The sequence below is a fragment of the Crocodylus porosus genome, unplaced genomic scaffold (genome assembly GCF_001723895.1).
Source record: "Crocodylus porosus isolate Cpor-Errol unplaced genomic scaffold, CroPor_comp1, whole genome shotgun sequence".
NCBI classification, from domain to species: domain Eukaryota; kingdom Metazoa; phylum Chordata; order Crocodylia; family Crocodylidae; genus Crocodylus; species Crocodylus porosus.
In genome coordinates this window covers 34,197,481-34,225,390 of record NW_017728909.1, presented here as the reverse complement: position 1 = coordinate 34,225,390, position 27,910 = coordinate 34,197,481, and the positions used below count along the sequence as shown (strand labels likewise).

The following is a 27,910-nucleotide window of genomic DNA, read 5'->3' as shown; positions in this document are numbered from 1 at the left end:
AGCATCAGTACAAACAATGAAGTACACTCTCAGATGTGACCAGGGTTGACCAATGTCCATAAATTTACAGACTGTCCCTAAAAAAAGGGCTAAAAATATTTGTCCATAAAAAAACTGAGCTGTCCCTAAGAAATTGAGACACATGCTTTGGCTGCATTCTGTCAGCTGTCGCTTGTCTATAATGGATGCTTGCCTTGAAGGCAGGCCCTGGACAGTCTGAGGTGGTGATGCCCCTGAATGGCAGCCTCCGGTAAGTCTCCCTTCCCAGTGGATTGGTTTAGGTGTTAGCTCCCCAGTTTTGGTTGACTAGTGATTGAGACTATTAGCTGTTTGAGTTTCACTTTCTTAAGGTTCTGTATTTGTCTTCCCTCCCCACCCCCCGTTATAAATCCAACACTCAGTTAAAATTTATTTTCCTACGTTTCTGGGTGGGTGCTTGAGCCAGATTTGGAAAGTTGGTGTTTAATCTTTAAATTTGAACCTGGCCCTTGTTACTGCCATCCAGGACCTGGCAGAAGGGTTACACTTACATTATGTAAACCAGATATCAGTACAAACTGATTTCAGTAAAAAAGTTTGTCAATAAAGTTTGCAGATTCTTAGAAAAAAAATACTCTTGGGTTGGCAACCCTGGATGTGACACTATGATTACTTGTTGATGTTCTGCCCATGGATCTCACCTCCTGTATCACAGTCTAGATTATATTTATTACACAGGTTATAGTGTAAATTTTACATGATTCAGTTCTCTACCTGGTCTGTATCCACTGCAGTTAGGTACATCAGCAAACTGTTTTCCTTAGTCAGTTCTAGAAGATGGATTTTTACACATGCCATGTTTACTGCAACACTTCCCGTTGTAACCTGCACAGCAAATAACTAGTTAATTTAGTTGTATTTAGAATTAAGAAAATACAAGTTAGTTAATTACAGCAAGGCAGTCATAACCCAAGACTGGTTAAAGATCTGAACAGCTTTTGCTGCTGTAACATTTTTCTCCATTAATATTTTATCTCCAGGCAGTAATTGCATTATAACATCAATACATGTAAACAACATATGCTATATAATTTTGAATCCCTGGTTGCTTTCTAAGCAAAATTTTTATTACAGTAAAAGCTGCGTTATCTGGCACTTTACCATCCAGAATTCTCTATTAACCAGCATCTGTCACAGACGGCATCTTGCCGTTCAGGATGCTGCCACGTGGTGTCACTAGAGACAGCCTCATCCGCCATTGTGATCGCGCTGTGATTACGTTGAGCTTGTGCTTGTGCTGTGACTTTATTGCTGAATATCTCACCCATCCTGCAACTATGGCTGCCAATACTTCATCAACAAGCAGAGGACAGAAGTGAAAGTGTGTTGTTTTGATGATTACACAGAAATTGGACATAATTAAGTGTTTGGAGAAAGGAGAGAACAGGAACAGGTTGATGCCGAAATTCAATGTCGGCTTGTCTATGATCTACGACATCAGATTTACTCCAGTTCATGACGAATTCTGAGACAAGTAAAGCAACTGAGCAACGCCGTACTCTGCACAAACCAAAATTGGAACAATTAGACAAGATATTATATGAATGGTTTGCCTTAAAACACTCAGAGGGAGCTCCAATTCTTGGCCCAATACTGATCAAAAAAGCAAAATACTTCTATCAACAAATGGGAATGACTGAGGCCTTCTTTTTTTTTTTTTTCAGATGGATGGTTGTCTTGCTTCAAACTTGGCCATGGTATCAGAAGGCTTGATGTGTCTGGAGAAAAAAAGATCTGCTGATCATGAGGCTGCTGAAAAATATTGTGCATTTTTCCAGAAATTGGTTGTGGAACATGGCATAACCCCAGAGCAGATCTATAACGCTGATGAAACTGGCCTTTCTGGGCACTACTTGTGAACTTCTACCCTGGCTGGTGCAGGTAAGGTTGGTGCAACTGGTTTTAAGCAGAGCAGGGACCGTCTGACTGTGCTTATGTGTGGAAATGCAGCGGGCACACACAGAATCAAGCTGCTAGTGGTGGGAAAATTCAGACAACCAAGAGCATTCAAGGGTGTTGCTCATCTACCTGTTGAGTACAAGGTAATGCATGGATGGACAAGAAAATATTTTTGCATTGGTTTCACCATGTCTTTGTAACAGCAGTGAAAGAGCATCTGAAAGCCAGAAGACACAAAACTTATTCTAATTTTAGATAACTGTGGCGCTCACCCTCATGAAACAGAGTTAGTGTCTGGAAATATCCTTACCATCTTCCTGCCTGCAAATGCCACATCACTCATACAGCCCATGGATCAGGGAATGATCAAAAACATGAAATCCATCTACAGAAGAGATTTTATGAGGAAGCTACTCAACTATGAAGGCAGTCTCCAAGAATTTCAGTCGCAGCACACGATTAACAATGCAATTTTCAATGTGGCATGTGCCTGGTGTGCTGTGAAGAGTACAACTTTAAGGAAGGCTTGGAGAAAAATGTGGGCAGCAATGATGTTTGCAGAGGGATCTTCTGATGAAGAAGAATTTGCAGGTTGCAATGTGAGACAGAAAAAAATCATTAAAAGAGATTCCTGATACCCTTCAAAATGCTGACCCCACTAACCCACTCACTAAACTCAAAGATACTGAGTGGGTAAACGGTGATCAAGACCTTGATGTTGCACAAACCCTTACTGATGCTGAAATTATAGAAAAGGTTGTGCATCCTGAGAGAGCTACTGCACCTGAACAAGACTCAGAAGAAAAAGAAGACCACAGTGAAGAAACTAAAGTGGATTGGGCTCTGGCTGCACAATGTCTGGAAACAGTCTTGAAATTTGCTGAGCAGCTGTCTTATTTTGCTCAGGAAGTGATGCAACTTCATGTTGTTCACAACAATTTCCTGAAAAACAGGCAACTGACTTGCAGGCAGGCAGACATCCGCAGGTTGCTTCAAAGAGCCTCTGCAGCTTTTGTCAAGGATCCAGGCAGCTTGTGTCAAGCATCAGATATTACTATTGATGTTGATGATCCTCAAGAAGAGCCATGGTCTGAAGCAGAGCCACGTTCTGAGGCAACCTCTAATCCCAAGGTGCCTTCAGAAGCAGCTGAGGGGCAGTAATTGTACAGTATGCTATTTACTATATTATTCCTTACATCATAGTTAAAATATTAGAAGTTGTTATATCATAGTTAAAATAGCTTAGTTTCTTTCTTGAAAAAACCTGTAATTATAACTCTCAGAGAACCAGCATATTTGATTAACTGGGACCCCCCCATTCCCCGTAGATACTGGATAACAGAGCTTTTACTGTAGTTGCATAAAGCAAATGTTCTGTCACAGCCGCTAGTCAATACAGCTCATTCACATTCCTTTAATAACTGCTGCCTCTCTAATTCAGGTTTCCTCCAAGTTCAAGCTACGTTTTTCAGAGCTGTGTAACAACTGCGGTTATTCAATTTATTACCTATTGAGAGCACTTAACTTTACTAAAACAAAACAAAACAAAACAATCATTTATATTTCCATATCCCAAGTCCTGTAAAAACTTAATGCATGCATTTCACTTTACGTACTCTGAACAGTTACACTGACTCGAGTTTGTAGATCTGATACTCACTTCAGTGGGATTACATACAAGGGTATAGTGTTAAGCACATAAGTCTCACAAGATGTGGGCCTGTGCTAGCAGTGACAAACCTCCCCTAACTGGGAATCTTACTGCTCAACCAGTGAAAGCTGCGAAATAGGGAGGTGAAGCTATCACTGTTCAGTTACTTAGACTCATATTCATCATTGACTGACTCACACAGAGTAAAACACCAAAGACCTCATTTTGTTTGACCTGTGGATACACAGTACAGGTGGCAAGGCAACACTAAGTATTAACTTTATAAATATTTACTAACCTTAACTGAAAAATTGAATGCAGGGCCAATCTCTTCAAAATTATTCACAGTGGAAGGAACATTGTGATCAGAGTATATTTCATAGAAATTTATGTTGGTAAGCCTGGTGAACAACCAGAAAACAATATTTTAATGTGGCAGGTGCTATTAAAATATATTCAAATATTCCATGTAACTGATTGTTTCTTGGCTTATTATAAAACAGCAAATCAGAGTTCAGAAGCATAATCAGGGGAAACTCAGATATACCCTTTATACCCTTGCTTTAAATTTGATTTTGGAAAGTTGTTTAAGAAATAAAAAAATCTTACTGGAGTCTAAATTGCAAGCGAATGCATAAAGCATAGTGCAGTAAGGGAATACAAGGAAATGGAGGGAAGTTGAAGAGCATCTCTTTGCCCAACTTAATCCCCTCATGCTTAGGCATAGTGCCACAGCCTTTTGCCTTTGCTTGGTGTTCCCTGCTGCTGGCTATGTAGTCCTTGCAGCAGTCTGCCCTTTCTGTGAGACTCCACCCTCCAGCGAAGACATGCATAGTGTTGTCCCAGTTGATCAGAAATTCCAGGACACCAGAAGTGAAGTCCCCCAACATGCTGCCCTGCTCAGTATTGTTTCTCAATATACCTGGGCTCCTCCTGAAAACTCCGAACAGACAAAATTTGACTTCAGCATTTTCCTGAAGCATTTGACTTCAGGGCTTGAATTTCTGGTATTTCTGGGTGTGTTTTCAGTCTCCTGTTTCATCTTGCAAAACAGAAATGGGCTTTTGCCATTTTCTCAGGGCTTAAACCAAGAACTAGCTCCCAGATACAAGTTTTCCCAAGACCCATCCTCTGCTCTGTTAAAGGAAAGCCAAGTCCTCTACAGCAGATTTACTGACTCAGTGACCTGTTTCCAAGTGCAGCCATAGTTGTTAAATAGGCACTTGAGCTTCCATTAACCACCTCTCTGCTAAGATAGGGTTTATACAACTTATTTCATATTCTCCTCTTAAGATTTTACCTAACCCCAGGGAAAATGTCGAAGAGACCAGGGCCTCTCTTTCCTTCAGATCTCTTTTAGGCTGATTCACTTTTCTAGGAGTGACTCTTACATGCTCTTGATCTGCATCTCAAATCCTACTTTGTCACTGTCCAGAAATGCAACCTGAAATTGTAAACCTTGTTTTTCCTTAATTAGGACTGCTTGGGATCCTCTGCCTGGCCTCTTCTCAGGTAGCAAGTTCCTGCTGGTATCTTCCAGTTAATGAGACTAAATGGTTTAAGTCTGTATGTATCCTTCAGTATTGTCTTGTTTTTTTGGACTTACTGCAGTTACTGCCATAGCTACTAATTTGGGGATTTTTTTTGCTACCTCTGTGTTCACCTGATCTTTAGCTTAGTCCTTGTGAACAGCAGTGGCTCTCTTCTATTCTCTGATGTCCTTTTCTAGTGTCCACTGTCCTTATCCAGGATGCACATGCACACGTATTCTACTTCCTTCTGCATCACCATCTCTTGCTGTGTGGCTACTATTCAGCTCTGTTCTCTAGCTTTTTCCAAAGTTCAGAGAGAGGTTTTGCCTTCTGTTCTCAAGCCACTACCTCTAGATAGCCCTGCTCTGTTATGCAACGAGTATAATGGGTCTTCTCTCCTAGGAGCTGCTCCCACTTCAGTTTGAGATCAGTCTTGGCAAATCTTGAATCTTGCCTGGCTCCTTTTCCTGAAGTAGGCACTGCTGGTTTGTTCTCTCCAAGTTTGTTGCTATCCATTTGGCCCTACTGTTCTTTTAACTCCTCCACAGCCTGGGAATATTTCTGTTTCACCTCTGTATATTAATCCTATAAGACTTTATGGCATTGTCCAGTTCCTGCAGAAAGGCTATCATTTGGGCTTGCTTGATGGAATTTGATTAATGCTCTGTGATTCTCTATAAATCCCCTCAAATCCTGGAAGCTACTATTCAGCATTCTTTGGGTGAGGATCATTTCTTTAGTCCCACTTGGACTCTCTATACTCAGAGAGCACAATTTCCCCACAGATCCTGTCCACTCCCTACTGGCCAAGCAGGGCAGTCCCACGCCAGGGGCAGCCATGACACGTGGAGCAGTGTGAGCTGCCACCATGATGATTGCAACAATGTTGCCCAGCCATTGCTGCCGCAGTGGCTAGTTCTGTCCTGTGCCAACAAAGTTGGTGCCCAGGGCTGCTGCTCCAGTCACCCTGGCTTAGTTATACTACTGGGCCAAGTTCTCCGTGGGGCAATTTCTTTCAGTATTGTCTTCCTTTTTTACAACAAAATGAGGTACAGCCCTTGAAGGCTTCCTCTACTTATCCCTTCCTGGGCCTATGTGACAGGCAAAGTACTCACAATAGTCTTAACTGCTTCTTTTGTTCTCATTACAACAGTTTAAGCTTTAAAGTCACAGTCCTTTATATGTTCCCCTTGTTCACAAGCAAAGGAAATCACCTGCTGAATTTTTTCTTTTTAAAGTATTAAAGGAAAAGAATAAAACGTCTGATGTCATTGACCAAGCAACAGTTTCTTACAACTGCCAAAAAAGATGATAGTGTATCTGGGTCCTGATGGCAATACTCAGAGGCAATTCTATTTTCTATGGCGGCCTTGACAGAATTCCTTCAACTCTCTTTATTCAGCATACCTTGTGAGGTGAATTTCAGCATCATACCGCAGGGGAATTGATAGGCTGACTTGATTGTCTGTTTCTCGGTCTTCCTTACTTTCACTGTTCATCGAAAGCATAATTTATTATCTCAGGACACAATTATAATGTCCAAAAAATAATTATACTTGCAGTAATAGTAATGTTATTGTTTTATCTTAGCTCAAACAGTTCCTTGGTGGGTGTGCATTAAAAATTAAATAATTACATAATACCATATTTACTCGATTCCAAGATGAGATTTTTTTCTCCTTCATTTAACATGGGAGGGAAGCCTCTCATCTTGGATTTGAGTACAAGGCACTGGGGGGTAGAGGGGAGACGCTCACCTCATGTTGGGGCTGGAGTTGCTGCTGCTTCTGCAACCCATACCTCTCTCTCCAGCAGCCTTGGGCCCCCTCCTCCATCTTTCTCTCAAACTGCTTCTACTCCCCAGTGTCCCACGCCTGCTCCCCTTTGGTCTGGCACTGGCAGGCTCCATCTCCACTGCAGCCTGGAGCATGGAATATGGCCCCAGTCTGGCCCCGTAGCAGCTGTGCTGGATTTCCAGCATAGGCAGCAGTGAGAACAAAGCTTCCCAGTGCTGAAGCATGGGTGGTAGGGGGAGAGGCAGGAGGCAGACAGAAGTTTCAGGAGTAAAATGGGTGAAGAGGAGCAAGGGCCTGAGGCTGCCGGGGTGGGAAGGGAGGCACTGAAATGGCCTGAGGAGCGGGGCAACAGGGAGTGGGGGTCTGAGGCTGTGTGAGGGAGGGCAGGTATAAGGAAGGGTTAGTAGGGTGGGAGACAGGCAGCCTGGGGCAAGCCACCTTTTCCGCCAACCACCTGTCTGCCCCCTACTGCCCCTCTCCCACTGCTTCCCCCATTGCCTGCTCCCTTACTGCTTCCTCCACTGCCTGTCCTATCATGTGCCCCCCCTATTGACTTCCCCACCACCTATGCCCTTACCACTCACTTATTGCGTGTTCCTTTATAGCCCCCTAATTGCTTATCCCTCCACCACCTGCAGTCATGTGGGAGGGGTCAAATTTAAGACAATTCTGCAATAATTAGATTCTATACATGGACAATTATGACAAATTTATACATTTTCCATGTATAGAATCTACTTATTGGGGGGTCATCTTAAATTCAGGATTGTCTTGGATTTGGGTAGATAAGGTAATATATTTTACCTCAATGCCTGAAAATGTATAGCTGATGTGTTCTGAAGATGTTTGAGGTTGAAGTCAAAGCTAATATCAAAAGATACCTAAACAAAAGACAAAACCAACAAATTATACAAGAAATTTAAAGTGCTTTCAAATAATTATCATTATATTTATGTCTGTACAAACTTCTAGAGTTTGAGCTATACATTAGAATATTGTAGCATGTTATTGTCTGCCGTAATGACTTCATCCTACCTGCAGCATTGCTTTGTTCTTATTTTCACCTGCAGCTTCTTGTATCATTCTGCAAACACTAACAATTTGCACATTTTAAAACACAGTGATGTAATTACTAGCTGCAAACAGCAGCAACAGCAGCATTTCAGGGAAGTTTTGGTTATTTACTTTTTAAGCATCCATTCTGCTTCTGTATCCATTCTGCTGGCTATCATCCATAACAATTTGTTCTAAGCTGCTAAAAACATGGGTTATAGGCTATTCAGCAAGGGCTTTTTCTCCTGCAGAGAAGGCATGTTCCTATTCTATTTAGTGAGTTCTCATTGCTGCAAGTGACTGCTTTAGGGGCTGGGAAGGCCATTTATTTCCTTCCCTAAAGAATAATGGAGAAGATTAAAGCTAACCAAGATGCTGTATATAATGAGATTTATGCTATGTAAATAGGTTACAGGATATATCCTCAAGATGCTTGAGGTACTATCTCCTGTCATGGCAGCACTGCTTATAGGCAAGTATTATGTACAGTCCTGGAAAGGGAGTCACCATTGGGTTGGGTATCTGCCAGTACCCACAGGTGACCCGCAAAATGCATCGGTTTAGGTGGGAATGTAAATTACTTCACATTTTGAAGTTTGGGTGCTGATCTGAAAAAGAAATTTTTCAGGTTAGACGCAGGTTGGGTAAACCACCAGATGCTGACAGATGTGGAAAAAAAAAAAACCACGTGTGAAAAAAAAAAAACCACCACGTTTTACCCAAAGCAGCAATGTGAATGAGCTCAAACAAAGAAGGAAGAACGGCTGTGAAGGAGATCAAACAAAAGATAGATCAGGGTGTGACACCCTATCTTTTGTTTGATTTCCTTCGCAGCCATTTTGAACGCTAACATGCTGCTTCTTCTGGTAAAAAGTGTGTTGGTTTTTTTTTTCCACGTTTGTCAGCATCTACCGAACATATGGCCAGATCAAGAGCTTTAGCAGCGCTTTTTTGGTGGTTTTATCTAATAACTGATCGAATCAGCTATTAGATAAAAGTGCCAAAATGCCCCGTTGAAGTGACCAATATATACAGACACTGTGGAGCTGGGTTGAATTAACACACTACTGCTTCTGGGAAAATGCGGGATTATTTTTCCACTTCTGTTAGCAGTGCGGATCAGGTCATGATTTTGACTAAAGCAGGTCAGGTCAGTCCATGGGTAAGAAGACTTGCTCATATGGGTTGCAAGTTTGGGTCTGGTTGTATAATATTGGTGCAGGTTGGAAGCGGGTCTATAAAATCAGACCCATGCAAGTCTCCGTGTCACCAGTGGCTCAGTCAGAAGGAATCCCCCGTGAGAATCCATTCAGTTCTTAGGGGAGAACATTGTTAAGATCAGGGAATTTCTGCTCTCAAACCCTGTGCTCTGAGAGCTACACACCGATTGCTGCGTGTAGAGACTTCAGCCATTGTCCAGGAGGTAGGGAGAAGCAGGTAGCTTAAGTGCTTCTCTCCCAAACTGTGTAGAATCACCAGCCTTTGACTGCTACTATCAGTGATCTGAACTGAACCTTACTCTAATGAGAAAACATTTACCACTAATATGTTAGGACATACTTGTGGTGGGTATTACTACAAATGTGTTGATATATGAAATCTGAGTGGTACCTTTTCTCCTTCTTTAAAAACAGGATAGCCGACTTGGCAAATGACTGATTCCTGGGCAATGCCCACCTGACATGAAACTTCAGTTCCATCACCCTGAAGAAAAAAAAATAGAAAAGCCATATTAGCCATTAGCTTTTGATACAAGACTAGACACTTACTTGCACTGTTTTTTCAATGTGACATCAGTGTGCTTGTGTTGCAAAAGAAAGCCAGCAGCATGTTGGGTTAAGAGGAATGTGTTGCAAAACAAGGGAAGTGATTCTTCCACTGTGTTTGGCACTGATAAGCAGGGATGTGCTTATTTAGTGAGGCTTAGTTAGTGAGGCATTAAAGCTCAAGCGCATTGGTGAAATGGGGGTCAAGGAAGGGTGGTCGTTCTTCAAGAGAGAGATTCTACGGGCACAGAAGGAGACAATCCCATTGCACATAAAAGGGAGCGAAGGGGCTAAGAAGCCCTCTTGGCTGAACACAGAAGTCCAGTAAAGCCTAAGTGCAAAGCAAGAGGTATACAGGCTGTGGAAACAAGGGGTAGCTACCAAGGAGGAGTACACATCCCTGGCTCGCACTTGCAGGGAATCAGTTAGGAAGGCGAAAGCAGGATTAGAACTTAGGCTGGCAACAAAAATTAAGGACAACAAAAAGTCCTTCTTCAGGTATATAGAGAGGAAAAGGAAGGTGCAGGATAGCATAGGACCCCTACAGGACAAACTAGGGCAACTGGTGACAGAGCGGGGAGAAGGCTGAGCCCTTCAGAGAGTTCTTTGCATCTGTATTCCTAGACACAGACCAATACAAATCTCCCAACTGGACTGTAGATAGACATAGGAGGGACACCAGTCCATCAACTGTTAGCACAGACTTAGTGAAGGGGCACCTGGAGGGGCTGGATGTGTTCAAATCAGTGGGGCCGGATAAACTTCATCTAAGAGTGCTGAAGAAATTGGCTAGTGTCATAGCAGAGCCACTGGCACAGCTGTTCGAGCACTCATGGTGCTCTGGTCAGGTCCCAGGGGACTGGAAAAGGGCCAATGTGGTCCCTATTTTCAAGAAGGAGAGGAGAAGGAACCAGGAAACTATAGTCCAGTTAATCTCACCTCTATTCTTGGGAAAACTCTGGAAAAAAATCATTAAGGATCACATTTGTGGGAGCCCAGCAGAGGAAATAATGCTGAAAGGAAATCAGCACAGGTCCATTGTAGGTAGATCCTGCCTGACTAACCTTGACTTTTTTATGATCAGGTCACAAAATGCTTAGACACATTTTGTTCTCATAAATAAACTGACAGGCTGTGACGTAGATGATTATCCAGTCAGGTGGGTGGCAAATTGGCTTAGGGGTCGCATCTAGAGAGTGGTGGTGGGCAGGTTGATATTGACCTAGAAAGATGGGGGCAGTGCAGTCCCACAAGGCTTGGTCCTTGGACCAGTGCTGTTCAATGTCTTCATCAGTGACTTGGATGAGGTCGTAGTGAGTGCCCTGTCCACATTCACACATGATACCAAATAACGGGGCAAAGTTAACACAGCAGAGGGTAGGGAACAGATCCAGGTGGATCTGGACAGGTTGGAAAAATGGGCAGAACGAAATAGGATGCAGTTCAACAAAGACAAGTGCAAAGTGCTGCACCGGGGCAAAAAGAACCACCAACACACTTACAGGCTGCGGGATGACCTTTTCAGCAGCACAGCAGTGGAAAGGGATCTTGGAGTCATAGTTGGCTCCAAGATGAACATGAGTGGGCAATGTGATAAAGTGATCAACAAGGCTAGCTGCACTTTATCATTCATTAGCAAATGCATAATGAATAGGTCCAGGGAGCTGGTAGTTCCCCTCTATGTGGCACTGGTCAGGCTGCAGTTGGAGTACTGCTTCCAGTTTTGGGCACCACACTTCAAGAGGGATGCAGAGAATCTCGAGAGGTTTCAGAGGAGGCCACTCGTATGGTCAGAGGCCTGAAGGCAAGGCCCTACGAGAAGAGACTGAGGGACCTAGATCTCGTCAGCCTTTGCAAGAGAAGGCTGAGAGGTGATCTTGTGGTTGCCCATAAATTCAACAGGGGAGGGCAGCAGGGAATATGCGATGCTCTATTTACGAGCGCACCCCCTGGAGTAACTAGGAACAATGGCCACAAATTGACAGAGAGTAGATTTACGTTGGGCATTAGGACGAACTTCTTTACAGTAAGGGCTACCAGAATCTGGAATGGGCTTCCAGGGGAGGTGGTGCTCTCCCATACCTTGGGGGTCTTCAAGAGAAGACTGGACAAGCACCTAGCTGGGACTGTCTGATCCAGGTGCTCTTTCCTACCCAGGGCAGGGGGTCAGACTTGATGACCTACTAAGGTCCCTTCTGGCCCTAACATCTATGAATCTATGGATCCTGGTTTTCTCTGATAAAAAATAATCTCCAATTTTTGGATTTAAAAAAGTAAACCAAATTTCACATTTTTCCGTGATTCATTCATTCATATTCTCTCCGTCTCTGTCTCTGTCTCTCTCTCTCTATATATATATAGTTACTTTTGGGTTACTTTTTTAAATAAAAAAATGGAAATTTTTTTTTTTAATCAGAGAAAACCAGGATCCCTGCTGATAAGGCAAGATGTGGATAGATTGGAAAAAGTCCAGTGGAGAATGACAAAAATGATTACAGGCCTGGAAAACATGACTTATGAGGAACATAAGAAAGAACTAGGTTATTTAGTCTGGAGAAGAGAAAACTATGGGGTGATTTGATACGGGAAAAGGACTAGGAGCCGAAGAAATTTAGGTTGGTGATTAGGAGGAACTTCCTGATTATAAGTGTGGTCAAGCATTGGACAGGTACCTAAAGACTGGAATTTCCACCCCTGGAAATTTTCAAGAGAAGTTTAGATAGACACTTGGCCAGGATGGTTTCATCAAAGATGACTCTGCCTAAAGCAAAAGACTGAGCTAGATGACCTTGTAGGGTCCCTTGCAGCGTTACTTTCCTAAGGAATACAGATTGGAAGGAATTACACCTAACTTCTATGTTGCTTTCATGTGCAAAATGGGGATTCTGTACCTAAAACCTTGAAAAAGCCATAGTTTTGTAACAGGAACCAGATTTAACCCTTTAGAAAGCAAACCCGACTATAAGCAGAAGGTCTTTGCTTAGCTTCCATTGTACAGTCCAGTTTCATATATGTTTTAGTCAATGATCTCCCTTCTGTGTTATAGCAGAAAGCTGGTGGGGGGAGGGGGAGAGCCATCTACTCTTCAATTTCCTTGAAGGGTATCAAGCCTTGCTCTTTACAAATCTACCACATAGGAGCTTATAGGAAATTACAGCCCATGGATGGGCCAAGACAATACCAGTGGATTTGCCCCTTCAGAAACGATCCCAGTTCTTTCCCCCCAAAAGAGCTAGTTTTGAATAATATACTGAATTCCTTCCCTATCCTCACCTCAACAGTAGCAGCCTTCCTACTTGGGCCAGACATTGGGGTCTGGATTTTATCCTCTTTGAACTGGTTGGGAGCAACATTTCAGACAAATGATTTACTGTAGTTCTCCTAAAATAACCTGTAACATTCTTTTCTTTTCTTGTTTTTTTAACAAAGAAAAAATCCATTAAAATTACAGTTTCTGGTATAGTGATCATTCCAAGCTGATTAACTGTCTAGTTGGAATATGTGACCTTGGCAGTAACATTATTTCTAACTCCAAAGTCTGTGTTTTAAAACTATCGCTGTTGCACACTTGATTTATCAAGTATGAATTTTTTGTGGCCTAGTAACAGTATTCAGAAGTGTTGCTTGGAGTAAAGTGGTATGTGCAAGATGCCAAGTCCCAAGGTAAGGAAAAGATGACTTCACCAGTGAGTTGAAATCAAACTAGCTAGGGTGTCAGCTCTTATGCTGAGCACCTTATTCCTCCCTGATCTAAATAAAGTGGTTCTAGCTAATTGTAAAGAGGAAGTTGGAAGACATATTTCTTGCATCTTATGAAACAAGATGGAGTAAGCCTTTGCTGAGATAATGACTACTAGAAAGAAAAACACTTATCAGGGAAACAAGAAAAAACAGAAGTAAAATAGGTAGAGTTGAGGTGGACGTAACTACGTACTGATACAGATGATGAAGAGAAAAACAAGTTTTCTGAAAATGTAGCCTGGATTCTGGTGTTATATGCATTTTCCTTCTCATTCCTAAGCTTCACAGTAAATGTTATCCTTCTATTCTTGCTGCTCACAATGAAGGGTCGTTTGCTGTTGAAAAAAAAAATCTATCATTGTTATTGTAAATAAAGTGGCTACTGCAGCTACAGATCACTGAAAGGTATTCGACAGCAATGAATCAGATGGACAGTACTGTCTGTTTTGATGTTCTACATCTACAGAACTATCATTTTACAAACACTTTGTACGCTGGCCATATGTACTGTGAAAGTGATTCTTAAAACTGACCTCAATTAATTGTACTGTCTTGACTATATATAGCCCATATGGCTTCATTTGGTTTTAACAGGTTCTGCCACAGAAGACAGGCTGAAAATCTCCTTAATAATAGTTGCCTTATAACGTGGTGATACTGATGTGAACCTACTTTTAAACATTAATGATATAACATGAAGTACTATTAATATATTTTTTCTACAGGTTCTGAACAGATATTGTACTACAAAGAAACTCTGGGGTTTTCATTCAATGCATCATTGATTAAAAAACTTTTTGTGCAAAAATCTTAGTTGACACTTACCCATCATCTGTTTTCTGCTGAACATCAAGAACAAGTTCAGAGATGCAGAGTTCATCCTCACCACAGTCTTTGATAAAAGGAATCTACAGACATGGAAAAAAGTTATCTTCTGCTTTTTTCCGAGAGACTAGAACTTGATGCCCTACCTGACTTTATCTATTCTACCTTCAACTTCCCTGAAAGCATCCCCTTTTAGAGATGAGAAAATAAGGCACAGGGAATAGTAAGACTGTTTTTCCAATCCTAGGTAAGGTGGACTTTAAGGCTACCACCAATCCATATCTATCTAAACTAAAGTGAAAGCTCCCAAGCTTGAGCTTCTAAGTGAAAGCTCCTAAGCTTGACTCTCAGCTGCAGCCCAGTTCAATTAGTAAAGCTCTGCTGACCCTTCTGCCTCTGGTTTAATCTACAGCTTTCTGACTCTGGCTACCTGACCCAACTTCATCTGTAGCTACCAACACTGGTTCTCCAATCCTGGCTTGATCCATAGCTTACTGATTCTAGCTTTCTGGCCTGGCCTGAACACCAGCTCCAGAACCTGGTTATGAATCCGTCCTGACTCCTGTCCTTAGAATTAGGTTTCTGACCTTGTAGCTAACTACTATGCCTGACCATCATCATCTCACTTGTGACATATTTGGTTTTATATTGTCCAGTAGTTGAGTTCTGCACTTACACTGTAGGATACAGATGCAGGAGAATATGCATCAAGGACAGGACTAGAGCCAGGATTTGCAAGGCCAATGTCAATACGCAGACCAAGGGAATTCACAGCGTCTGATGGCTCCTGCAATATACATATTGACTTAGTAGGTAATAATTAATCTTATTGCATTGTTATGATGCAATGTTACCTTTTTATCCTCCAAAAGAACCATAAAGACCACACTCAGCTTATACACAGGGTTAACATCCAACCAGTCTCCCTACAATCGTGAGTTTTTATTTGCAGTATTTTTGTGAATGCAATAAAAATACCAAGTCACAATATTTTTCAGTGCATTTTCAGTTTAATATTTTTAGTGGGACTGTATAAAGGCAATAATGTTCAAGATCCTTATTAGCAGTTAGCAACTTATATTAGGGAAAAGCTGTTTCTCTTAGACTTGAACCAGAAAATACGTGGTCAACGTCTATTCTATTCAGAGTTGACTTATAACTGGAACAATACAATACACATTTTCTATTAATAATATCTAATGTACTAGAAACAATAAAGGGTTTCTCCTTCATATATTTAATATCATAGCACTGCCGATTTTTATCCTTTCGTTTCCTTCACTCCTGGTCTGCTTAGTAGTATTTAAAGCAGCAGTATTTAACTCTTATCTAGAATTCATAACAATCTATTATTTATAATATTATTTACAATTGTTTTTATGACTGGATCCTGAAAAATGCTCTGCAAGTCCAAAACTTGCTTCTTATTCAGAGAAGATACTACACAGAGGCATCTTTCATTAGCTTCTTTCGTAAGTCTGATCTTTATCCAACTTTGCCTGAGTGCAATATACCATGTTTATCCAAATCCAAGATAACTCTGAGTTTAAGATGACCCTCTAATAATTAGATTTTATACATGGAAAATCTATACCTTCATTATACTTTTCCATGTATAGAATCTAATTATTGGAGGATTGTCTTAAATACATTTCTCCCACCACTGCAGCAGGGAAAACCATGGCAGAGGAGTAGGCAGTGGGAGGGCAGGCAGGGGTGAGGGGAGGCGGGTGGGGCAAGTACTGGGGAAGGCAATGGTGGGAGCAGATGTTAGGGGAAACAGCCATTGGGGGAGTCAAGCAACTTACCCCTGCCATCTTTCTCCCACCACCACTTGCTCACTCCTTTGTGCCTACCCCTGTGCTGCCTCCGACCCTCCCTGCTATCACCTCTGCACCCTTGCTGCACCTCTTTCGCTATTCTTTTCTGGGCCAATCTCGGGCCTTGTTCTGGGTCAGGACTGGAACTGGAGCACAGCAGCTGCCTGCCACACTTCCTTCTCATATTCCATTCCAAGACAATAGTTTTTTTCCTCATGTTAAATGGGGAAAAAAAAACTTCATCTTGGAATTAAGTAAATATGGTACTATCACTGAGCCAGTTATTGATGCTTGGAAAGCACTAAACTCATAAAGCATTTCTCACATCTCCAATATTCCCTCCTAGCGGATTAATTCTTTTAGTCCCTTATATGTGGTTCACATACCCAAAACATGGCTGAATCAAAAAAAAAAAAAAGGTGGATATAATGTATTTGCCTCAAACAGTTGCTCCGAGTGAATGAAGGAAGGAGGTAATTCCCACAAAGAGGCAGGGAGAGGTTACCTTTAATGTATCTGACCTTCAGTAAGCAGATTAGTTTATGCATTTTATTCTCTTTTAAACAAAAGCAGCAATAATAGAATTTGTTTCCTGTCACATTTTCAACCTCCCTCTTGGAATTATGCAAGAAGCTTAATGCAGATCTAAGCCCTGGGGTTGTGTTCATTGTTTTAAAGGAGCATGACAGGGTGAGCTTTTCTACCTGTGTACATCATTCAAGGCCTGGCACACACCAGAAGACTACCCAAGGTGTTTAGTCTACTTTTTAAAGTAAAATTTATGTCACATATACCTGGATTCAGCCAATTATAGAACAATTTCCTCTGCAAGGTAAACCTAACCCAATTGAAACCATGGGCCAGATAAGGTGAGGTTCTTTGACTTACTTTATGAAAGTGATCAAACCAGATGGTTAGATTGTCTGTTCTAGCCATAAGAGCCTGTGGGTGCTTGTACATATGACAAAATTGGCCTTTAAACTGGCTTAACTGCCCTTCTGCACTGTGTTAATGGCATTGCTGTTTACATGTTTAGTGGTGTATTCCACTTCAATTTCATGATGATATACATGTTCTGTGTCATATTTAACTTTAAAATAACTTTGTTACATAGCAAGGTAAAACCTGTCAGAGGCATTTTAGTTTGCTACGTAACAAAGTTCAATGGTGTGTGGGGTGCTGGAAGCTGAGACGGACTCAGGGAAGCTTGGGCTTGCAACATCCCATGCACCATCCCCTGCCACCAGCACATCCAGCCACCCTGTCGCTTTGCCCCAGGGGCAAGCCAGACCATTCCTGGGTAGTCCCATGTGGCAGGAAGGTGGCGGGGATGGTGCATGGGGCGCTGGAGCCTACCAGCCTCTTCCAAGGGCAGGGTGCAAGCTGCTGGCAGGCCAAGTGGCCCCTGAGGTGTGGGAGACCCTGGACCTTTCCTCCATGGTGGTGGAGTCCCCCAGGCAGCACCCACCTACAGGCACCTGGCCTGGGAGGTCCCAGGGGGTGCCACCATTGTGGAGGGAAGCACCAGGCCCCACGCAGCTCAGGGGCAGGCTTCACTAAGGAAAAAAAAAGAAAAAAGCATCAAGAAGACTTTTCTTTTTTTCTTTTTTTTTCCTCCCATAGCCTGCCTGCTAGCCTGAGGTGTACAGTGCTTCCTTGTGTGGCTGCAGCATTCCCTGAGACCACCCAGGTGGGCTTCTAGTGGGCAGGTGCTGCCCACGGGTGCATTGCCACCATGGAGGAAAGAACCGGGGTCCTCTGCAGCTCAGGGACTGCTTGGCCTGTTGGCAGCTTGCCCCTGTTTCTGCGGGAGAGGCAAGAAGTCTCGTGGAGGAGGGGTGAAGAGAAGAAGACTGGGCCCCTCACTGCAATATTTTTTTTCTGGTGGAGCCTGCAAGGTTGTGGGGGGAGGACAGGGACGGTGAGTGAGGTGACAGGCACCTGTGATGCACTGTGACATCATGGAAGTCCCTAAATTGAAATGGTGGGTTTTTAATTGGGTCATTAAAAAAAAAAAAAAATCACTGTTTTAATTTAGGGAGAACTAAACCCCCGTTGCATGTACAAGCACCCTATGTGTCTAGGAATTTAATTTCTTCTGTTACTTCAATAAAACTAGGGCTTCACACTGTATTTTTAAGATGCATGTGATGCTTTAGAAGCAAATTGATTACACAGGATTACCTTAGATTAGGTTATATTAGATTAGCTAATGACTATAACACACAGTTCTCTTTTTGGATGCAAGTCATGATAAAAGTTATGACAAAATCATGTAAAATTAAGTCATAGGTGGCTTTTTACATGAGGAAGTTTGAAATTATGCTCACCTGTACATTAAAGATGTGCCGAACACAATTCTTTTCATGAGTTACTATAAAAGCCTTCTGCAGATACCTATCATTGTTTTCTTTAAATAATCCTCTGGAAGTCACTCTAGATGACTGGAGATCAGCATCCAGTGTTGCGTTGTATCTAATTGCTAGAAAAAGAATGAAAAACTGGCTTTCACAGTAATCACACAGCATTTGGCTTCAATATTAGAGAATGACTGGTTTTGCCAGAAAACCTAAATATTTTATTGTTTTGTGTTAGGAGTGCAACCAAAGCAGTCTCAGAACTACAGTGGTCTATCTTCCTACGAAAGTTAGTTTAACAGATTTAAAATGCTTAAATAAATGTTCATATCTATAGAGAGCATATCAAATGGCAATCAATACATTATCTCCTACAGATGTACACATCTATAATTTGGGCAAGAGGCCAGTCTGTAACACCAAGAATATTATAGATAAATACACTGCAATCAGATCCCAGAATCCTACAGAATACTGCATATTTTCTTCCTGAAATATAAATTTTCAGCTTGAAGATTAAAAAACAAACAAACATGGCTACTATTGTAGAAATTCAATTTTATTTTGCTGCTTAACAGTCATGATCAGGGTTCATGGTTTTCTCCAATTTAAGAAAATCCCCAATTTTCAGTTAAAAAAAAGGTAACCCCAAATCCACATTTTTCCACTATATCTATATAGATATCTATCTATATATAGTACTGGTGTTTCATTTAAATCATGGAAAATGGGGATTTGGGGTTACTTTTTTAAACTGAAAATTGGGTATTTTTTTTTGATCACAGAAAACCAGGATCCCTGGTCATGAGCACTGGCTGTCATCATATGAAATGGAAAAATGATCAAACTTATGTTGCCAACTGTAACAGGTGAGCCTCTTATAAAAATTTCCCCATGCTTTTATCATAAATATTTGAAGATCAGTAGCTCCTTTTTGAAAATCATTCATTTCCTAAAAGCTCAGATAGACCAGACTAGTGAGTAACCAAGGTTGCATTTAAATAATCATATAATTGGGGTTTTTTCCTCTTTATTTTCCAGAAGAATAGCTTGCCTCTGCTCATCAGTTGGAGCAGAGAGTTCAGCACAAAGCACTTGGCTTGGGTGACTATTTTTGTTAAATATGTTGGCTGCTGTTGCTTTTAACAGTATTGCACAGACAAGAGCTAGTGTTTTCTACTTCCTTATCCCTCCAAAGCTGATCAAAGTGGCCCAGCCAAAAACTAGCTGGTGAGTTCAAGGGGGAATAACAGTAAAATTACTTGATAACCCTGACCTTTATTCCTCTCCCTAATGGTGCTTTGTGGTAGAAGATGTGAGGAGACTGCCCTGTCCCTTTAAAGGAAGTTCTCCTTCACTTTTCAAAGACAATAAGGAAATACTATCAGCTGGGATTTAAAAATGAAACAAAGAAATATATTTTATAGTTAAATATTGTGGTAATTCCTTCTTTTCTGGTTTGTCATCCAGGGCTTGTTTTTAATTTTCCTTTACATTTACATTACAACATTATCAACAAAACTGATGTAAACAATGTGTTGGCTGTTCTTACCCACTTGGTTATTTCTATTAGCAGGCCTAAATGTGGCATCAAAACATATGTCGACAAGTATCTCAGTGTTCTTGTTCAGTAGACTGATTTTTTCAGGTGCAAATGAGGCACTGACGGAGACACGTGCAATGCTTTGTGACCTGAAACATAAAAACAAATAGCTAAGTGGGATTTTAAGGACTCTTGATAAATCAGAAACTTTATTCTGGGATGGGCCTGCCTGTAATATTTTGGTTATTGGTTCCTACTGTAAACAACATGCCAGCTTGGTAGGTAGTTTTCTTTGGACTTCACAAGTGTAGCTGTAGGTAAAAAGTAGGTTTAAAATGGCTAATCCTCTTTTTGAAACATTTCTTATGTAACCATGGTAGTTGATAACATCAGGGGGTTCTTGAGAAGGTCCTAGGAGGTACGTGTGGGCAGGTGGGGAAGCACCGCCACGCACCATCCTCCTTTGGTACATTGCCCCAAAAAGGCTGAAAACCCCTGATATAACATAATGGGATATTTATGGTGAGTGAGACCTGATGAAGAATGTCTTTCATCCAAAAGCTCATCTAACTTTATCCCACCTACACAGTTGGTCCAACAGAAGATATCACCCTAAGAAATGCTTGCCTCTTGCATGATTGTTTTCATGAACTTTTAATAATTTTTCACCAGTTAGACCAAATCACACTCTTATATTTGACTTTCAGGGCAACTGTCCCTAAATTGTTCTTTTAGGAAAGTCCCTGACATTATCTGAGGAAATCCAGCAAAGTTACATTTCTTTATTAATGAACATTTTTATTTTTCAAAGAAAGATGCCTCTCATAATAATCAGTCCTGATATGGACAAAAGTCACTGAGAGAGAGAAGCTATTTATAAAGTTGTGTTTCAACTAAGCTGTACTTTAATGTGCATGGAGAAAAATCATGGCTTAGGAAAGCACCCAACATTTTCTGCTTGTGAAGTGATTTTTTTGTAGAACTGGCAAAACTGTCTTGGCAATTGCTTGCAGGACAAAAAATAAATTTTGCCAGAAAAGAGGTGCCAATTTTTTTTTCCACTGCTCTACGTGCTTACTTCACTGGACAACTCTTCTAAGCAGGACAGTCAATCAAAATATCATTTGTTATTAAAAGTAACTGAGTCCAATGTTTTTTTTCAATTTGCTACTACGTTAGCATAATTACAAAGAACAATTTTAGCTCCATAGCCATAGCAGTTTTTCCCTCTATTTTGTTAAATGACTGTACCCCGCTTACACTTGAAATATTAAAAAAAACTATCTGATTAAAATAATTGACTAACCAGAGTTGCACGACATTTCCGTCAGCACCAACAGAAACATCAGTCATGTCGTCACCATTTAAGTCTCTGAGCCCATCTACTGATCTTCCAAAGTACTGGATTTGCTTTCTAAAAGCAGAGTCTGATCCTGTAATTTTCTGGGAAAAAGAACCTGGTTAATCAATGTTGCACGTAATTGTTAATCTCTACAAAGAGAAGCATTAGCATTTGAATTTTAGAGGCACTATGTTAATATGTAACATACTCATTTAGACAATTTTTTGTGGATATTTCTGCATTATTTTTAAGCAATTTTTTCCTCTGGTCCCAAGTTAACAGATTGCTGTATTCCAGCTTTCCTTTACTAGATAATTTTATTCCCATCAATCAATATGGCCAAGAAATTTAATGGAATTTAACAAGCCTTTCAGCAGGAGGAAAGTTCTCACTGAAAAACTATTTTGCTAAAAACAACAACAATAACACTACCATATAGGTGGTACTATTATAGTTACTGTTATTATTAGTAGTAGTGGATTGAAGCTGGATGCCAAATTTTCATGCCTTTCTTTCCAAGTCTCTTCTTTAGCTACTATATATTGAAAGATTTCAGATTTGGGATTAATCCAATATTTGCTGGTGTACCACAGCTAGAAGGAGTTGCAAAAAAAAAGCCTGAAAAAATACTTTTCAGGAAGTGAGTTTCCTTGGTGCACAAAAGTAAAAAATACATAGTAGCCTCACACTTCTTCCCCACATATGTTCATATCACTTATCCCTCCACCTTTAATATCAATGCTACCAGTCTCAGCTTCAAAGTAATAATGTAAATGGTGTTGAAAAAGCAAACAGAAGACAATGCTGCTATTTAAAGAGGAAAAAGGAGCAGCTCAGAATAAACCCTCAATTTATTTAATCTTCCATCTTGAATCTAACTCAATTGTCATATTGAAACATAAGACATGGAATATAATAGTATTTAACAAAGGAATTTACCTGGGAATATTTGGTGCGAAGTGTCCTTTGATTTCCATTGTAAATGTAAATTGCTCCAGCATTTTGGTGTTCTAAAGGTGCGCCTATTATCACATCATTAAAACCATCCAAATCAATGTCTGAAAGCATTGTGATAGCAGATCCAAACCGAGCATTTTCTAACCCATTTGGACCTTCTAAGAGTTCTCGTTGATCTAAAATTCCCTTAAAAATAAATAAAGAAAACAAAAATATTGTTTTACTAGATCAAACAAAATGGAAAAAAAATCTGTGTATTATTATTTCTAATGTGTATTAAGTTGGTCTTAGCAACACTGAATTTCATCTGCCATCCCACTGTCTAGTTTGCATTGTTACATCCCATAACTGTGGCAAATACTTTAGAAGAAAAATAAAACATATTTTGCATAACGAAGAATTACAGCTAATATAAACTTAAATATATCTTAAAGATCTTCTGTGTCTTTATGTTTTTGTTTTAAGTGTTTTGAAATTTTTAGAAGATACATCAATAACTAAAATTACCAGTTTTGGCTTACTTATGCACAGGAAATGGCAATTTTTGTGACTGGCCATAATTCTTTGAAAGAGGGCCAGAACTTCCTAGCTAACTAATGCAAAACCCAGGTGTGTAAATTTTTCATTTCTTGAACATTTTCATGTCAACTAAGGAAAAAAGCGTGGAAGAATCACTTATATCTTCATAGCTGCCATGCTTTATGTCATTGCTTTGTATACAGAAAATGCTAGAAATGCTGGCCAGATTGTTTATCCAAAATGGCTAGCAATTTAATTCTAGTGATGTGTGTAAATTACACAAATCAACTTTATTTTTACATAAGGGGTGTCAAACTTACCTGGCCCTGTAGTAGGCATCTGGATGAGTGGGAAAGATAAGTGGCACAGGGATGGTCCATGCGCCAGACCAGACTCAGAGACCAACCATGCATTCTGGAACCAGTGCAAGTCCTGGAGAGGCCGCCATGGGCCTCCTGGTCCTGCTCTGGCCACTTAAGGACTGTGCTGTATGTGACAGCCAAATGCTGGGGCTGTGCTGTATGGACTGGAGCTGCCACTACAACACTGTGCTGCATGGCCCTGGAACTGCTGCTACGGGGCTTTGATGCATGGCCCGAGAACATGATGCTAAAGGTGGCACATGACCACTCTGGGGCTTTGCTACTCTGGGACACAAGCCAGCGTGGGTACCATTTGCAGTACATGGGGCCATCTGGTGCACCCCATACTACCTGCGAGTTATTCTAAGACCCATGAGCAGCTGGGTGGCACCAGGGGCCAGATTATACCCTGCCCCTCCCCCCTTTAAATCACTGACTCTCCACATTCTGACAAATATTTTTAAAATAAAATTAATTCTGTCACTTAAACAGAAGAAAAGTGTTAAGAAGTTTCCCAATCTATTCGATTTACAAAACTGAAAACCTCTTACATCAAGTTCTATTTTTCTTTTTTCTTTTTGCCTAATTTTCCATTGCCACATAGCGCTGGTATGTCAGCTGTCAACAGTAGCACTTTTGTCCTGCTTAGCAGCCTGTAAAAGCAGATTTGGAACTGTGAGAAGTGCGAATTCATTTTTCACCCCCCGCACTCAGTTCTGCAGATAAGAAACCTCTCTATGGGACCTCCACCCTCCCTGAAACTGTCTGTGTTCCCTACAAGAGATTTCCAAGGTAAAAAAAAAAAACAAATACAAAACTATTTTGCAGATAGGGACTGATCTATCCACCAACTTACATAGGCAACAGCTTTGCAGTCCTTATATGCTACTTGATTTGGCTGTTTGGTTTCAATACAGGTGCTACACAACCAAATCCGTAAGGGTAGCTCTAATCAGGAGAAGAGTAACATTGCTTGATCTGTAGGTTTCACAAATAAAAATCTGCATTCTGTTTTCTATGATTAATAGAGTTATCTTGAATATGGTGTTTACCACTCACTCTTGAGGCTATTCATGGATTCCAAAAGTTTCAGGAGTTTTAAAGCCAATATTCAGTCATTTGAAAGAATCTCTCCTGGATGTTTGTTATTTAGAGGAATTTAAAAAATTTGAGTCAGCCAATCATGAGGCAGAAATAATATTCTGTGGCTTAAATGAGGTGAGGTGAGGTGATAAATGAGAAAACATGAATAATAAATAGAGAATAACCAATTTAATGGTTTGCAGACAATGCATAAGCAGAGATCATTTATCAGAATGATTTTGGGAAGAAAAACCAACTACTGAACAGATTTGCCAAAATTAGAATCGGACTGCAAATGATTCACTGGCCAAAATATTACGGCTGTAAGCTTTTTAGGTCATGTATCACTTTTTGCTATTTGTTGGTACAGTATGATTCCTTGATCAATTGTAGTTATAACTCCACTTCTCAGTAAGACTTCATTACCAGAAGCCTGGAGTAAGAACTGAAAATATGAAAGATATAGATGCCAAGTCTCAATTCAAGCTATCCATCCATTTTATTATTACCTGTCTTATGGAGAACATGTAAACTCTTCCTTCTTCTTTCTTTAGGTCATTCATAAACATTGGTGCCCCCACTAATAGCACATCTGTAACTGAATCTCTGTTAACATCCACTGAGCATACCACACTGCCAAAGTAAGACCCAATCTGAAATTGACAGCAAGAGAGTCATTTCTATATATGTTATAAATTATACTATTTTAGAACATAAACCTCCAGAAGAACCATAAAGATCACATTCAAATTATATAATGAGTGGACAAACTAAAAATTGGGCCTGGAATGTTATGGACTCGACTACTTGCAATATTTTTGCGTGCGCAATAAAAATGCCAAATCAGAAACCTGTTTAGTGTACTTTTTAAAACAATATTTTTAGTGTATTCAATCCATTGGGTCCTTTTCTTAGCTATTTGATTTGATGGGATTTGGCAAGAGCAAAAGCTGTTCAAGGTCTTTACTGGTACGTATTTACTATCGTTGGGGAAAAAGCTCTCTCCCCTACACCAAAGCCTGAAAATGCAGGGTTAATTTACATGCAGGGTTGACTGCATGTAAGCATAATCAGAAAAATACAGCACTCTCTGAAAGTTACAGAATGTGTCTTAAACATTGAAAGAGCATAGCTGCAGTGAAAGGGTCAAACAGGATTCTAAATGTTTTGCAGGAATATGAATTTTCAAAAGAAATGTATAACAGAGCAAATATGAATAAGTATTTTTACTGCTGTGTCTTAAAAAATAGACATCTACAGAATTAATGTTGGTGATCAAGTATTTATACTTGCCTGCTCTCCTCTCTGGGACTGAATGACTGTGACATTGCCATGGCTGTCAACATCATAAACCACTACTCTGCCAGTGTAATTGGATCTTGGTGCACCAGCGACAAAATAAACAGCCTCTTGAGTTGAGATAACAGCAACAGAATAACCTGGGAACAGAAGTTAACATGCTACATATGAGATATCAGGGAAAGGTAGAGTTAGTTATCAGTAAAAGCAGTATAGATGAAATGATCTGGTGTCTTAGTTATGGACATTTATGCAGCCAGGTTGGAGATTTGGGTTTGGAAGATATGTTACATGTATGTACCAAATTCACTTATGCTTGAATTTATTAGGGAGATATTATTTTCAAAGGTAGAAAATAAAATAAAAATTCCTCTAGCACTTGGATAGAGAAACTCTGACAATAGTCTTGTCTATTTAGCAAGGTGCTGAGTACAGAGAGGTCATTTTACTTTACTTTAACAGAAGAAAATTGTTTTGTTTTATAGTACCTCAGCTTACACTGAAGAGCAAAACACAGTTAGGACATAACTTCTCACCACTTCCTATAAGAAGGCTAAAATAAAATCAGAATAAGTGATTTTGAAAATGTGCACCTTGAATTAATTCAAATCAGTATTAAAAAAGGAGAGGTCTTCTCAGGCAATATATAAATTTGTTCTAGGGAAAGCCTTATATTGGGCATTAGTAAGATGCCAGGGGATTCAATGGAGCAGTCTGTCACTAAGAGAGAAAACAAAGCTAGCACAGATAAATGATGAAAACCCAAACAAAAATGGTCTTTTTAAGCATTACAAACTATATGACCCTCTCCTATCTCTTCCTTTTTCAAAGAGCATAATATGTCAGTGTGGTGGATACAGGATAACACCAAACCACAGAAAGCAGAACATGGTAAAGAAGAAAAAAGTTAGAAAGCAAATTCTACTACTTGCAAATATTTCAAGGATAGGAAATTGATACTTAACTTGTGAATAAGTATTCTTTTAGTAATAAGGTGCCAGAGAAGATAGGTTTTCAAAAAAATAGTTGATGCAACATGGCTGATTAATAAACCAAGACAGGGCTATCCAACTGGTAGCCTATGGGCTATATGTGGCATGCAAGAGGTTAGCATGTGTCCTTGGACTGCTGCTCAACCACCACTCCACTTCAGTGGAGCTCCTGCTCCAGTGCCAGCAGAGTTCTCTGGATTTCCCCTTCCTCTCCCAGCTTCTGGTTCTTGCCCCTAATGCCAAGGGGTGGGCTAGTACAGCTGGAGTACCCAGCGTCTCCAAGATGCTTATGCTTCACTCAGAAAAAAAAACAGAAGCTGGACTTTGCAGGCTGCATATGCAGCAGGAAAAGGAGCCAGGCTGTATGTGCAGTGCCAGGAAAGGAGAAAGGGAGTGTAACTATGCATGCTGCATGCACAACAGGGGAAGGAGCTAGGCCTCACAAGATGCAGACATGGCAAGTAAAAGAGGTGGGCTTCCAGCACAGTATACCTGACAGGGATGGTATGGGGAAGGGGAGAAAGCAGGCTGTGTACATGGTGGCAAGGAAGGGGACATATGTGAGTCTCAGCCACCCAGAGAAGCCATGGCAGGTTCAGCGGTAGCCAATCTCAGGGGGGCATGTGCCCCGCTACATGTTGCCTATGCCCCCAGTGGCCCAAAAGTTGGACAGCCCTGAACTAAGAGAATCAAGTTGGCTGGTTTGGCTGAGTACAGAAATGATTCTGAAAACAAACAATGGATATTCATAAAACTTATATTAAACTCTAGTCATGTTTCTAAAGCCATGAACCAAACTGAAAAAGACCACAGAAAGAAAGAGTATAGATGAGCTGATGACAACTGAGCAGCTTTTGATCCAGTTGTAATGGAGGAATAAATAGGTAAACAGAAATAATGGTCATAAATTTAATGCACTATATAGCCTTTTCCAGTTCCTTTAACATCTTATATCCTTGTAGTGTTTTAAAGGATATTTCAGAACATCCCATTAACATTTCAGTCATTCATCCATAATTTATGGAGAATTAAAATAATAAAGGATTTTTTTGAATCCATGATCAGTAAATAAAACAGATTAATGTTCAGTAGGACTGTACAAAGCTTCGGGTGGTGATTCGATGTGGAGGAGATTCGGCCCAATTTGGTGGCTGAATCTCCGAATCTGAATTGAATCAGGGGACCGATTTAAAAGGTCTGAATAGATTCAAAGCTCTTCAAATCTTTAGAAAAGATTTGGAGAGCTTTGATGACTTGGGCAGTCCCCAGTGGCTGCAGCAGGGAGCTGCAGCTGACTCCAAGCTGGTAAATACTAGGGGAGGGGACCATGGGGG

At 40.6% G+C, this 27,910-nt stretch overlaps 1 protein-coding gene across 2 annotated transcripts in view; it reads right to left on the bottom strand.

Moving 5' to 3' along the window:
• ITGA2 (integrin subunit alpha 2) overlaps nucleotides 1-27,910 on the bottom strand; it is a 109,388-nt gene that overhangs the window by 17,476 nt on the left and 64,002 nt on the right. For both annotated transcript variants that reach the window (XM_019532043.1, XM_019532044.1), the window contains exons 12-25: nucleotides 25,579-25,724; nucleotides 24,795-24,938; nucleotides 22,304-22,507; nucleotides 21,329-21,465; nucleotides 20,032-20,171; nucleotides 18,453-18,604; nucleotides 14,979-15,089; nucleotides 14,303-14,385; nucleotides 13,671-13,812; nucleotides 9,582-9,674; nucleotides 7,722-7,798; nucleotides 6,529-6,612; nucleotides 3,888-3,990; nucleotides 754-864 (exon numbers count right to left, since the gene is read on the bottom strand). In XM_019532043.1, coding sequence (XP_019387588.1) covers nucleotides 754-864; nucleotides 3,888-3,990; nucleotides 6,529-6,612; nucleotides 7,722-7,798; nucleotides 9,582-9,674; nucleotides 13,671-13,812; nucleotides 14,303-14,385; nucleotides 14,979-15,089; nucleotides 18,453-18,604; nucleotides 20,032-20,171; nucleotides 21,329-21,465; nucleotides 22,304-22,507; nucleotides 24,795-24,938; nucleotides 25,579-25,724 — 1,727 coding nt within the window. The remainder of the gene's footprint in view (nucleotides 1-753; nucleotides 865-3,887; nucleotides 3,991-6,528; nucleotides 6,613-7,721; nucleotides 7,799-9,581; nucleotides 9,675-13,670; nucleotides 13,813-14,302; nucleotides 14,386-14,978; nucleotides 15,090-18,452; nucleotides 18,605-20,031; nucleotides 20,172-21,328; nucleotides 21,466-22,303; nucleotides 22,508-24,794; nucleotides 24,939-25,578; nucleotides 25,725-27,910) is intronic.